Source organism: Ochotona curzoniae, unplaced genomic scaffold (assembly GCF_017591425.1).
Source record: "Ochotona curzoniae isolate NIBS_2020 unplaced genomic scaffold, NIBS_Ocur_1.0 scaffold_4505, whole genome shotgun sequence".
NCBI classification, from domain to species: Eukaryota; Metazoa; Chordata; class Mammalia; order Lagomorpha; family Ochotonidae; genus Ochotona; species Ochotona curzoniae.
The window spans coordinates 2,063,149-2,075,583 of NW_024467118.1; the positions used below are offsets into that span (position 1 = coordinate 2,063,149).

The 12,435-nt window shown below is 58.2% G+C and overlaps 1 protein-coding gene across 5 annotated transcripts in view; it reads right to left on the reverse strand.

Moving 5' to 3' along the window:
• Positions 1-12,435, reverse strand: part of TBC1D14 (TBC1 domain family member 14) — an 88,476-nt gene that overhangs the window by 46,461 nt on the left and 29,580 nt on the right. For all 5 annotated transcript variants that reach the window (XM_040966386.1, XM_040966388.1, XM_040966384.1 and 2 more), the window contains exon 3: positions 11,869-11,989. In XM_040966386.1, coding sequence (XP_040822320.1) covers positions 11,869-11,989 — 121 coding nt within the window. The remainder of the gene's footprint in view (positions 1-11,868; positions 11,990-12,435) is intronic.

Sequence of the window (12,435 nt, forward strand, 5' to 3'; positions counted from 1 at the left end):
ACCATTCTGCAGCCTCCCAGAGCAGCCAGCCTCTGGCATCAGGTCCCCCACCCTGCTGCCCACACACCCAGCTCACGTCCCTTCCCCTCTCCGGAGCCGTCCCCCACCTGCTTCGTTCGGATCCCTCCAGCTCCACGCTGCACCCCAAGGTCATGCTGACCTCGTCACACACACAGCACACACACGTTACAAATGCTCTCCACCTCACTCTCCAAGGCCTGATTCAGGATTTAACCAGCTCGTGACCGCCTCAAGGTCAGACCATTTCTGCTTTTTCAAAATCCTTATAACAATCACTCTCACCTACACATTTATCTACAGGAGAAACTTCTGGCAAAAACACCAGGTCAAAAGCAGCCTGGCTAATTCATGCAATCGTATTGATTGCTTAAAATGATCATGCAGGTGGGTATGGGGAAGCGGTGAGGACCCCGCTAGGCACGCCTGCACCCCCCATCGAACGCAGGCTCACATCCCAGCCTCTGGTCCGATTCAGGTTGTCTGTGCAGGGGCAGTCAGTGGAGCAGGCAGTGGGGTCCCAGCTCAGTGTGGGGTGCTTCTGTGATGGGTGGAGCAAGCAGCAATGGAACCCCTGCATGGCCAAACAAGAAAACCACATGTTCACACCAGCTGGCTCAGAAAGAGAGCTTGACAAAACTCAGCTTTAAACCATAATTTTAGGGCCTGGCATGGTGGCCTAGCATCTGACGTCCTCATCATGAATGTGTCGGTTCATATATAGGCGCCGGTTCTAATCCCAGCAGCGTCACTTCCCATCCAGCTCCCTGCCTGTGGCCTGGAAAAGCAGTGGAGGACGGCCCAAAGCCTTGGGACCCTGCACCTGTGTGGGAGACCTGAAGGAAGTTCCTGGCTCCTGGCTTTGAATCAGTGCAGCACCGGCCATTGCTGTAACTTAGGGGGTGAATCACCAGACGGATGATCTTCCTCTTTGTCTCTCCTTCTCTCTGTATATCTGACTTTCCAATAAAAATAAACATTTTTAAAAATCATTTAAAAACTATAATTGTATTTATTTTTATTTATTTGTCTTTGTTGGAAAGGCGGATAAGCAAGGAGCTGGATGGGAAGCAGAGCAGCCAGAGGATGAGCCAGCAAGTGACTACGGGCCCCCGTCATGCTGGCCCCCAAATGATCATTTTCACTCTGTAAATAACGCCAGCACAGAGGGAGGCAGTAGGACACTAGTTAGGGTGCCACCCCGACACCCTCGTCCCACAGTGATGACTTCAAAAGACTAGCCTTGATCCCAGTACCATTTTCTTGTCTCTAATTCTGTTGGTCTCTGTTCTCACGTTTACTTTCGCTTGCTCTGGGCTTATTTTCCCCTTTTACAGTTTTCTTAGGTAAAAGCTGATTTTTATTTAAGATCTCTCTTCTTTTCCCATCTGAGCATTTAGTGTCACAAAATTCCCTCTCAATACCTCACCCTGCAAATTCGGGGACCACCCTCTGGGCCCAGGACTGACAGGAAACACCCTTCTAGCCTGCGTCCCAGCACGTGGCAGGCCTCTCCCAGCACGTGGCCAGGCCTCTCCCAGCACCTGACAGGCCTGTCCCAGCACGTGGCCAGGCCTCTCCCAGCACGTGGCCAGGCCTCTCCCAGCACCTGACAGGCCTCTCCCAGCACCTGACAGGCCTGTCCCAGCACGTGGCCAGGCCTCTCCCAGCACGTGGCCAGGCCTCTCCCAGCACATGGCCAGACCTCTCCCAGCACGTGGCAGGCCTCTCCCAGCACGTGGCCAGGCCTCTCCCAGCACATGGCCAGACCTCTCCCAGCACGTGGCAGGCCTCTCCCAGCACGTGGCCAGGCCTCTCCCAGCACCTGACAGGCCTGTCCCAGCACGTGGCCAGGCCTCTCCCAGCACCTGACAGGCCTGTCCCAGCACGTGGCAGACCTCTCCCAGCACGTGGCCAGGCCTGTCCCAGCACGTGGCAGGCCTCTCCCAGCACGTGGCCAGGACTCTCCCAGCACATGGCCAGGACTCTCCCAGCACGTGGCCAGGCCTCTCCCAGCACATGGCAGGCCTCTCCCAGCACGTGGCCAGGCCTGTCCCAGCACGTGACAGGCCTCTCCCAGCATGTGGCCAGGCCTGTCCCAGCACGTGACAGGCCTCTCCCAGCACGTGGCCAGGCCTCTCTCAGCACCTGACAGGCCTGTCCCAGCACGAGGCAGGCCTCTTCCAGCACGTGGCCAGGCCTCTCCCAGCACGTGGCAGGCCTCTCCCAGCACGTGGCCAGGCCTCTCCCAGCACGTGGCAGGCCAGCTTGCGTGTGCACGTGATGACAGCTGGGTGACGGTGCTGCTCAGCACCTATGCCAGGCTGCCTCTGCCCAGCGGCATGAGCTAGTGACTACTGAGAAGGGCGGGCCGCCACGGGCCTCACACCTCACACCGAGTCACGACCCCGCTATCCAGTGCGCTCTTGGCATCACCACGTCTTTACTAGGGAATATCCTACTTTTTCTCTGGCCATTTTCTTTTCTCTGAAGCAAACTTTTCTTTTTTTAAAGATTTACTTATTTGAGGGCCCGGCACGGTGGCACAGTGGTTAAGGTCCTCGCCTTGCACACCTGGGATCCCATATGGACGCCGGTTCTAATCCCGGCGGCCCCGCTTCCCTTCCAGCTCCCTGCCTGTGGCCCGGGAAAGCAGTTGAGGACGGCCCAAAGCTTTGGGACCCTGCACCCGCGTGGGAGACCCGGAAGAGGCTCCTGGCTTTGGATCGGCATAGCATCGGCATCGGCTGTTGCGCTCACTTGGGGAGTAAATTATCGGATGGAAGATCTTCCTCTCTGTCTCTCCTCTCTGTATATCTGCCTTTCCAATAAAAAAATAATAAAATAAATCTTTAAAAAAAAAAGATTTACTTATTTGAAGAGTTACACACACACAAGGAAAAACAGAATGAGTGAATCTTCCATCCTCTGGGTTACTCCCCAAATAACAGGCCGGAGGCAGGAACCTGGACCTTCAGCCACCCTCCATGCAGGAAGCAGGAGCTCAACCACTTGAGCCACCCTCCTTGGCCTTTCCAGAAGCATCCAGGGAGCCAGATGGAATTCCACCTGGCACTCCAGCATGGCTTAGTCCACTTTGCCACAATGCCAGCCCCTACACTTGCTCTTTCTTTAGTGACATTCTCTACGTATCTTCCCAACTCAGACGTGCTCGCTCCTGTTAGCTGCAGCCTTTCAAACAGGTGCTTGACCGCGGCACCCGTGCCACCTGCTGGGGCCTGACGGCTGCTGTCCGAGGACATCGTAGCTCCTCCTCAACCAGGGGCTTTGAATCGCATTCTGCACCTGCTGATCGCTCTGCCTAGACTCAGGTCCAGTCCCCTTGCAGGGCGATGTGCACCCCAGCCAGCTGGATCCCAGACACTGGATCCAACCTGCTTCCTGTGAGGTGTGCTGCTCAAGCCCTGGCTGTATGACATTACTCAGCAAGTGCACCACCCAGTGGCCAATCTGGGGTCTGCCGATGGTCTGGCCCAAAGTCCAGATTTTAAGTCTGGCTATATTGAACCCACAGCTTGGCGGTAAGCTGGCAGTTCTTAAGGACCCTGACGGGTCACTCCTCTGAGCACTCCCTCCTGAAGCACTCCAGTACTCCCGGATCCCTGTGACTCCCTTTTCCCGGTCTCTAGCCACACACATGTCCCACAGCTGTGTGCACTCCAGCCCGCAGGCAGGGAAGAGAGATTAAACATCAGCGGGAAGTCACCCGGTGCTGCAGTGGGTTAGCCAGCATGCAGTGTCAGCCCTGGTGCAGATCATCCGTCCGGTGATTCGCCCCCTAAGTAACAGCTGTTCCGGTCTCTCTGCTGCTGCATCTGGCAGCAAGCCGAAGATGGTCCCTGTGCTTGCGCCCGCCACCCAGGTGGAGACCGGACGAAGTCTCAGCCACTGTGGCCGTTTGAGGGGTGAACCACATCAGTGGGGGGGCTCTATCTTCCTCTCTCCTTCTCTGTCCCTTTCAAATAAATCGTCCAATTTAAAAATTAGTATTTCATCCACCTTCTTGGGAACAAAGTATTCCTACGGATCTGCCCTTCCTGAGTGGGGCTGCTGCCAGTGGGGCTGCCTGAGGGCTGAAGGGGGCAGTCCTGCACCCCAAGGTCGGGAGCCCGTTCCTCCAGCAGAACTGAGAGCTGCTCTGGGTTTCCCTGTCCACGTTATACGCACGCCTGAGTGGGGGACTGCCCCGAGTCCCAGCTGGCAGACCTGCTGCCGGTGCCTCTCTAGGAGCCCCCGACCTTGACCTCAGAGCATTCGGTTCGGTTTTCTCCCTGCACTCAGCTGGGGGCACTGCCTGGAGACTGCACACTCAGCCTGTGCTGCGGCTGCAAGCGTGGTTCCCAAGAGCAAGGGAAGAGGAGGCAGTCTGCTCCTGGGCTTGAGGACCTGAGATTCCAGAGCGCCATTCAAGAGGTTCCCAGTCTCAGAACACGGCGGCGGTGTGCGCTGAGCACGTGACCAGGCCCCCCCAGCCACTGTTACACAACTGGCAGCTTTCCTTCCTCGCTCAGCTCATACACAGCGCTACAGCTAGGAGTCAGAAGCTGCTCCCAATCCACTCCAACACATCAACGCCCAGGCTCTAATATCTGCTCTACTTACGAAGTTTCACTTCTACTTAAAAAAATGATAGGTGGTCAAGCTGCCTCCACTTCACAGCCCAGCTGCTGCCCTTCAGACCCAGGGCCCTGCCGTGTGTGGGACAGCAGGCGACAGTGCCGTGTCTGGACCCGTGAAGGGAGAGCAGGACGGACCGTGTGTGGGACAGCAGGCGACAGTGCCGTGTCTGGACCCGTGAAGGGAGAGCAGGACGGACCGTGTGTGGGACAGCAGGCGACAGTGCCGTGTCTGGACCCGTGAAGGGAGAGCAGGACGGACCGTGTGTGGGACAGCAGCAGGCGACAGTGCCATGACTGGACCCGTGAAGGGAGAGCAGGATGGACTGTGTGTGGGACAGCAGCAGGCGACAGTCCCAGTGTCTGGACCCCTGACACCGACACGGGAGAGCAGGACGGAGTTCCAGGCCCCTCATTTCATCCTCGCCCAGACCTGGGCATGGCAGCCATTTGAGGAATGAGCCTGAGGTGCAAGATGTAGGTCTGTCTCTCCTTCTCTGTAACTGTCTTTCAAATAAACACAAATTAAAAAAAAAAAAGCTATTTATTCATTTGAAAAGCAAAGTGAGAGGGAGAGGAAACACAGGACATCTTTCACTGAGAGGTTCTCGCTGCACGTGGTCGTGCTTGCTAGCAGCCTGGAACTCCACCCGGCTTCCCACGCGGGTGGCACGGGGCCACGCACGGGGACCCTGACCTGCTGCTTTCCCACACATCAGCAGGGACCTGGGCTCAGAGCTGTCTGCAGTCCCGTGGAAAAATAAAACAACTTAATTTTAGAGAAATGTGTTGCCACAGGAGTTTGTCAAAAAGCAACAGTGTGGCTCGGTCAGGAACAGCAGGGCAGGCTGTGTGGGAATCGTGAGCTCACACTCTGCTGGTGCCTGGGACGGAGGTCAGGGAGCCGAGGTCAGACTCCGGGTAGCAGTCTGCAAGGGGGCAAAAGTCCGGGACCAAGACAACGTCAAGGCCTGCAACGAGGGTCTGCAGTCAGGGGGTTAAAGGCCAGGCCTGCAACGAGGGTCTGCAGACGCGGGGATTAAAGGCCAGGCCTGCGGCGAGGGTCTGCAGTCAGGGGGTTAAAGGCCAGGCCTGCGGCGAGGGTCTGCAGTCAGGGGGTTAAAGGCCAGGCCTGTGGCGAGGGTCTGCAGTCACGGGGTTAAAGGCCAGGCCTGCAACGAGGGTCTGCAGTCGGGGTTAAAGGCCAGGCCTGCGGCGAGGGTCTGTAGTGGCCTACAGTTCAAGGCCACAGGACTGTGCGCTTCAAGGAGGTCCTGAGACAGTCACGCTCCGACCACTGTCCTCTGTCACACTGTTGCTTCCTGGTCATCATGCACTGGCCAGTGAACATCAGTAAGGAGCGTGGCTGGTCAAGCTGTGCCCCATCAACTCCTGTCATTTCACTCCCCAAGCAGCTCAGGACAAGGCTGAGGCAGCGAGCCTTCCGGAGGTGACTTCCTTCCTTGGAGAAGGGGGCTTCCCTCTGGCCACCTGCTATCTTGTATCCGTTTTACTTCTTAATTTCTCAGATGTGTGTCGCCCCCTCTCTACCCTGCTCACACTGCTGTGGATGGTACCTGCCAGATGGTCTAGCAACTTCTGTGGTCACGAGAAGTTCTCCTTTGCAACTTCTATTCCAAGAGCAATTAATTATTTGCAGACTTGCTCCAATGTCTTTGACCCCTGATGAACTCCAAAGGCAGCCAGGACCCAGCCAAGTTTCCCTTCGCACAATGCCCGTCTCCCCACCACACAGAGGAACCCAGACAGCGGCTCCATGCTGGTGGGCAAGCGGATGGCCAAGGAGGCTAAGAAAGACCCCTTCATTCACAGGAGGCACTGCACCAGGGCACAGCATCACCACCCGCCCACAGACCCGGCGACGGGAGGGCTGGGCCAGCCACACACGCCCCAGCCACGCACACCCCAGCCACGCACACCCCAGCCACGCACTCCCCAGCCACACACGCCCCAGCCACACACTCCCCAGCCACGCACACCCCAGCCACGCACTCCCCAGCCACCCCTCACCTTGCATCTCTGCCTGCTCCAGTTCTCTGGCAACTACAGAACTCTGCAGAGAGGTGAGCCCCGTTGGTACCTTCCCATGGTGTCACACCCTGACGTGCCCACTGGCCCTGCGCCCTCAGCACCATTCCTGCAGCATTTCCTGAGACACGCCTGCTAGGCCCCAGCTCCAGGAGGCATCTCCATGCCAGGGGAGTAGGGCTAAGGCTGAAAGCCGGTGCCCCTCACAGTCCAGGTACCAACGCACTGGGTCGTGTGGGTGCCACAACGCACTGGTGGGTCGCGTGGGTGCCACAACGCACTGGGGGGTCGCGTGGGTGCCACAACGCACTAGGGGGTCACGTGGGTGCCACAACGCACTGGGGGGTCGTGTGGGTGCCACAACGCACTGGGTCGCGTGGGTGCCACAACGTTGGGAGCTGCAGCTTTGGTGACGTTGTCCCCTATAAAGATAATCTCTCAGCAATATGACATGAGAGACAGAAAAGGTGACTCAATTTCCACTACACAATAACTGAGAAGAGCAGGGCAGGCCTTTGGCACAGCAGGTTAAAGTGCCACCTGAGACGCCAGCAGCCCCTACGAGCTGGACTCCCGGATGCTGGGAAGGCAGAGGCAATGGTCAGCATGCTGCCCGCCCCTGACGTCCCTGCCTCCTGGCTCAGGCCTGGCCCAGTCCTAGCCACTGTAGCCTTTTGGAGAATGACCCAGCAGATCTCGCTCTCTCTCTCTCTCTCTCTGTAGTTTTGCTTTTCAAATAGATAAATAAATCTTTCAACATTGGGCCTGGCACAGTAGCCTAGGAGCTGAAGTCCTCACCTTGAGCAAAAGGGCGCTGGTTCTAACCACGGCAGCCCTGCTTCCCATCCAGCTCCCTGCCTATGGCCTGGGAAAGCAGTCGAGGATGGCCCAGAGCATTGGGACCCTGCACCCACGTGGGAGACCTGGAGGAGGTTGCTGGCTCCTGGCTTCGGATCGGTACAGCGCCAGCCGTTGCGCTCACTTGGGGAGTGAATCATCGGACAGATCTTCCTCTCTGTTTCCCCTCCTCTCTGTATACCTGACTTTGCAATAAAAATAAAATAAATCTTTAAAAAAAATCTTTGGACATTTAAGAAGAGATCTGGCTTCAGAACCTTGGGTTCAGGTCCTGGCCACCCTGCACCTCCAGTCCCTCCTGCCAACAGGGGAACCCACACAGAGCTCCCGGCTTCTGGCTCCAACCTGGCCCAGCCTAAGCTGCTGTGCTATTTCGGAAAGTGAACCAGCAGATACTTGTGTATGTGTCTCTCTCTGCCTTTCAAATAAACTATATAAGTAAAGATTTGGGATAAAATTTCAAATTTCCCTCAAAATGTTAAGTCTCCTGAGGCCAAAGCCGAAAGCGGACCAGTACAGGGTTGGCGTCACGGTACAGCACGCCGAGCTGTTCCCTACAGCAGCAGCACCCCACAGGAGCACCAGTCCCAGTTTCAGCTGCTCTATCTCCCATCTAGCTCCCTGTTAATGTGCCTGGGAAAGAGCAAAAGACGGCTGGAGTCCTTGGGCTCCTATACCCATGTGGGAGATCTGGAAGAAGCTCCTGGCTCCTGGCTTCGGCCTAGCTCAGGCCTGGCTGTGACAGCCATGAAGGAACTCAGTCAGTGGATGGAAGGTCGGTCTCTCCCTCAACTCGGGTCCTGGGAGCTCTCCCCAATGACCAATTCTGGAGGCAATACAACGTACATATCACCTCCTCACCCACAGCTCTGCAGGCAGCGACCTCAGGAACAGCCAGCGAGCAGAAGAGGAGAGCGAGCAGGGACAGCTGGCCCCAGATCACACCCACAGGGAGAGATACAGCCGGAAATCAGACCAGGCCCGCAGGTACAAGGCTCTCATGATGCAGAGCCCCGCTATGGGCTGCCTGAGGCCACAAGAACCTATTGCAACTGTGCTCCCAGCCCCAGCCCAGGACCTGGCCTGGACACAGCCCTCGCACCTCAGCCCAGGGCCTGGCCTGGACACAGCCCTCGCACCCCAGCCCAGGTCCTGGCCTGGACACAGCCCTCACACCCCAGCCCAGGACCTGGCCTGGACACAGCCCTCACACCCCAGCCCAGGGCCTGGCCTGGACACAGCCCTCGCACCCCAGCCCAGGGCCTGGCTGGACACAGCTCCTTGCGTCCCAGCCCAGGGCCTGGCTGGACACAGCTCCTTGCGTCCCAGCCCAGGGTCCTGCCCTCACCATGGGCCCCGGCTTGTGCCCTCCTTCTCATGCCCGCTTGCTGCTGTGCAAGGTGGACAAACGCAGCTGAGCCCACAAAAAGAGCGAGCATATTCAAGCCCTCGCTGCATTCATCAGGCTCACAACATGGATCTGCTGCTTTAGTCCTTACCGCCCTGGAGGCAGGGCCCACAATGTGCCACATTATCTAGATGAGAAAAAAAGGAGGCCAGGCTGTTTGCCCAAAGCCATGCAGCCAACTGGCAGAGCAGCGTCGGGCGCAGGCAGCGTGACTAATCCACGCCCTCAGACCACCAGGCAGGGCCGCTTTCTCTTGAGCAGTAATCGTAAATGCACACATCTCAGTGATCGTAAAAGCGGGGGCGAGTCCAGCAGAGAAGAAGCCCATGCCCAAATCAAGGTGTCCGCATTTGACTGCCAGCCCCGACTCCAGCTCTCCACCACCGTGGAGCCCAGAAAGCAGTGGCCAAGCCTCCAGGAACTAGGCTCCTGTCATCTGCAGCCCAGGCCTGGCCACTGGGGGCACCTGGGGAGGGAACCAGTGCCAGGGGCAGGAGGGTCGCTCTGCATCCGTCTCCCGAACAAACGCTAAAAACTAACTCCAGAGAAAGGGACAGGGCATGGAGCTGAAGCTTCCCAGCGGCTCATTTACCCTGTCAGCATCATGGACCGCAGCGGTCCAGAACCTTGAGCCCAGGCGGGCCATGCCAGCGCAGGGGGCGGGAGGGGAAGAGCCATGCGGGGCCAGTGCTGCAGCACACCAGCCGCCAGCTCGGGTGGCCCCCGTGGGCACGGTTACAGCGGTGATGACGGAGGCAGCCAGATGACCTCTACTCGGCAGTGCTGTCACACGTAATTGGCCTAGTCACGTCAGTCAGGGGGAAACCCCTTCAGGGTCAACGACAACCCACACTCAGCCCGAGCAAGCAGGAGACTACAAAGAGCAACGTGAACATGACGCCGCTGATGCTAAGAGCTGGAGGAAAGCAGCCTTCGTCATCGCTTCTTAAGAGCAGTTTCCAAAAACTCAGCAGCAGCCTGGCGGTTCCTTCCCTGGGAGATGCATGCCACCCTGCACACGCCAACGTGCTGAGCTGTGATTCTGCCTTCGCAGGTGCAAGAAGGAATTCCAGCTCAAAGTGCAACATGTACAGAAGCAACTCCAACTCAGACCTGACTTAGTCTCCAGAGTGCAGACAACACCAGACGGTGGAAGACAGAACAAACATCAAGTCCATTTTGGCCAAGGTCAGTGCCCCAGACTTGTTTCCACACCTCAGCTCCACCCAGCAGCAGGTCAGCCTGGCCCCACAGCAGGTCAGCCTGGCCCCACAGCAGTGGGTCAGCCTGGCCCCACAGCAGGTCAGCCTAGCCCCACAGCAGCAGGTCAGTCTGACCCCACAGCAGCAGGTCAGCCTGGCCCCACAGCAGGTCAGCCTAGCCCCAAAGCAGCAGGTCAGTCTGACCCCACAGCAGGTCAGCCTGACCCCACAGCAGCAGGTCAGCCTGCCCCACAGCAGCGGGTCAGCCTGGCCCCACAGCACGTCAGCCTGGCCCCACAGCAGGTCAGCCTGGCCCCACAGCAGGTCAGTCTGACCCCACAGCAGGTCAGCCTGGCCCCACAGCAACAGGTCAGTCTGACCCCACAGCAGGTCAGCCTGACCCCACAGCAGGTCAGCCTGGCCCCACAGCAACAGGTCAGTCTGACCCCACAGCAGCAGGTCAGCCTGGCCCCACAGCAGGTCAGCAGCTGTTGTGATCTGTACTAAAAGGATTAGCATGCTGCAGCCCCAGCCCCCACCCCCACCTGAGGATGCAGCCCTGGGCCAGACCCCATTTCTCACCTGGTTGAGGCCAGCAGCCGGGGACTGCCGAGTGACCTCAGCTCCAGGCAGTCTGCCATGCTCCCCAGGGCATCCGCCAACCTCCCTGCACTGCCGTCTGGCTCAGCGACCTGGGCCACGCTGCACACCATCCCCAGTGCATCCTCCCGCCACACCCTGACTGCAGCTCTGCCGTGGCCACCTGTGTGACCTGCACAAGTCAGTCTGTTCCAGGGCCTCTGGTCACACAACCAACTGGACACAGGAACTGGCTGACAACCAGCACAGAGCAATACCTCAGTGTGGAACTCCCAGTCGGCCCTGCTGCTCTTCTAAGTGCAGGTGCCTGTGCACCCTGCCAAGACGTGCACAGCGCTGGCACTGGGGCCACTCACAGTATGGACATGTCCTCCAACTCCAGCGGCAGCCACGAGGCCCGCTGCTGAGCGCCTGGCAGGCCTGCGCAGTGTGTATGGAGCAACCACCGATGCAGCTAGAAAGCTGGAGAAGGCCAGGGTGTGGGGAGCCCTGTGAAAACACCAGCCCCCAGCAGCCCAGCAAGATGGCCCCACGCTGGACACACGCTGAGGGCCGGCCCTCGGGCCCAGGAGGACACACGCTGAGGGCCGGCTGTGCACATGCCTGCAGCTGCTGTCCCTCGCTCCGAGGCTGTCGGGGGTGAGGCGTATGGGAATGCCGCAGGCCTAGCCTGGCCCTGAACCCACAGCAGAAGATCTCAGCCTCCCTCCCGAGGGGCCTAGGAGCCCAGCAGCACGGAGGGAAGGGCCTCCTGGCCCAGAGCAGCACCCAAAGTACTTACTCTAACAGCCCACACAGAGTGCTTCATTATCAAACAATTCATCAAGTTGGGCTGTAACACACCCGCAGCCCCGACTTCCAACATGCAAAGGAATCAAATCCTAAACAGCTGGAGCCTGGCTGTACGGCCAGAACTCTGGGGTGTGCGGGACCAACTAGGCAACAACAGTGGCTAAACCACCCCCGTTTCTGGATAGACTCGGCATGCAGCGGGCACAGGGCGTTCTATGGCAAGGCGTGAGCGGCGGGCGTCTCGGCGAGGCTCTGGAACATGAGCTGCACACACAGCGGAGTTCTCATTCCCCAGCCTGGGTACCTTTCGTATTCTCTTTGACTCTTTCTGTGCATTCTCTCGGAGCGGTACTTTTCCAAATAACTTCCATCCCAAGTCACTGTGTTTGTCAAGTCTTGCACTGTGTTTTCTAGCAAGTAAATTCCTACAGGAAGAAAATAAGAGGTTTACAGTTAGGGTCTGGATTTTACGGAAACACCAGGACCCGGAGCCACTGCAGTAAAAGCAAACAGGCTTTGGCCAGTGGGGCAAGGTGATGATCGCATGCTGGTTCCTCGGCCTTGGTTCTCATGCGGACAAAGGACGGGCAGCGGCAGAGACCTTCAACCAGAAACTTGTTAGCGACATCACCTGCACGGAGCCTGCAGCGTGGAGCTCAGACGTTCAGTTCCTGACCAGTGGGTCAGCAAGGGGAGATCTCAGCCAGACTGAGCTGATCTGGAGCTCTGTCCCTGGTCACCAGCTGTGTGACCTGAGCCTGGTGACCAGCCTCTCTGAGCCTCCCCAGCTCATGTTTAACAAAGCAGGCTTGAGTCCCCTGCTTCCACAAGTTGTTGAAGAGATTGAAACTCCAGGGGCACAGTCAGTGCT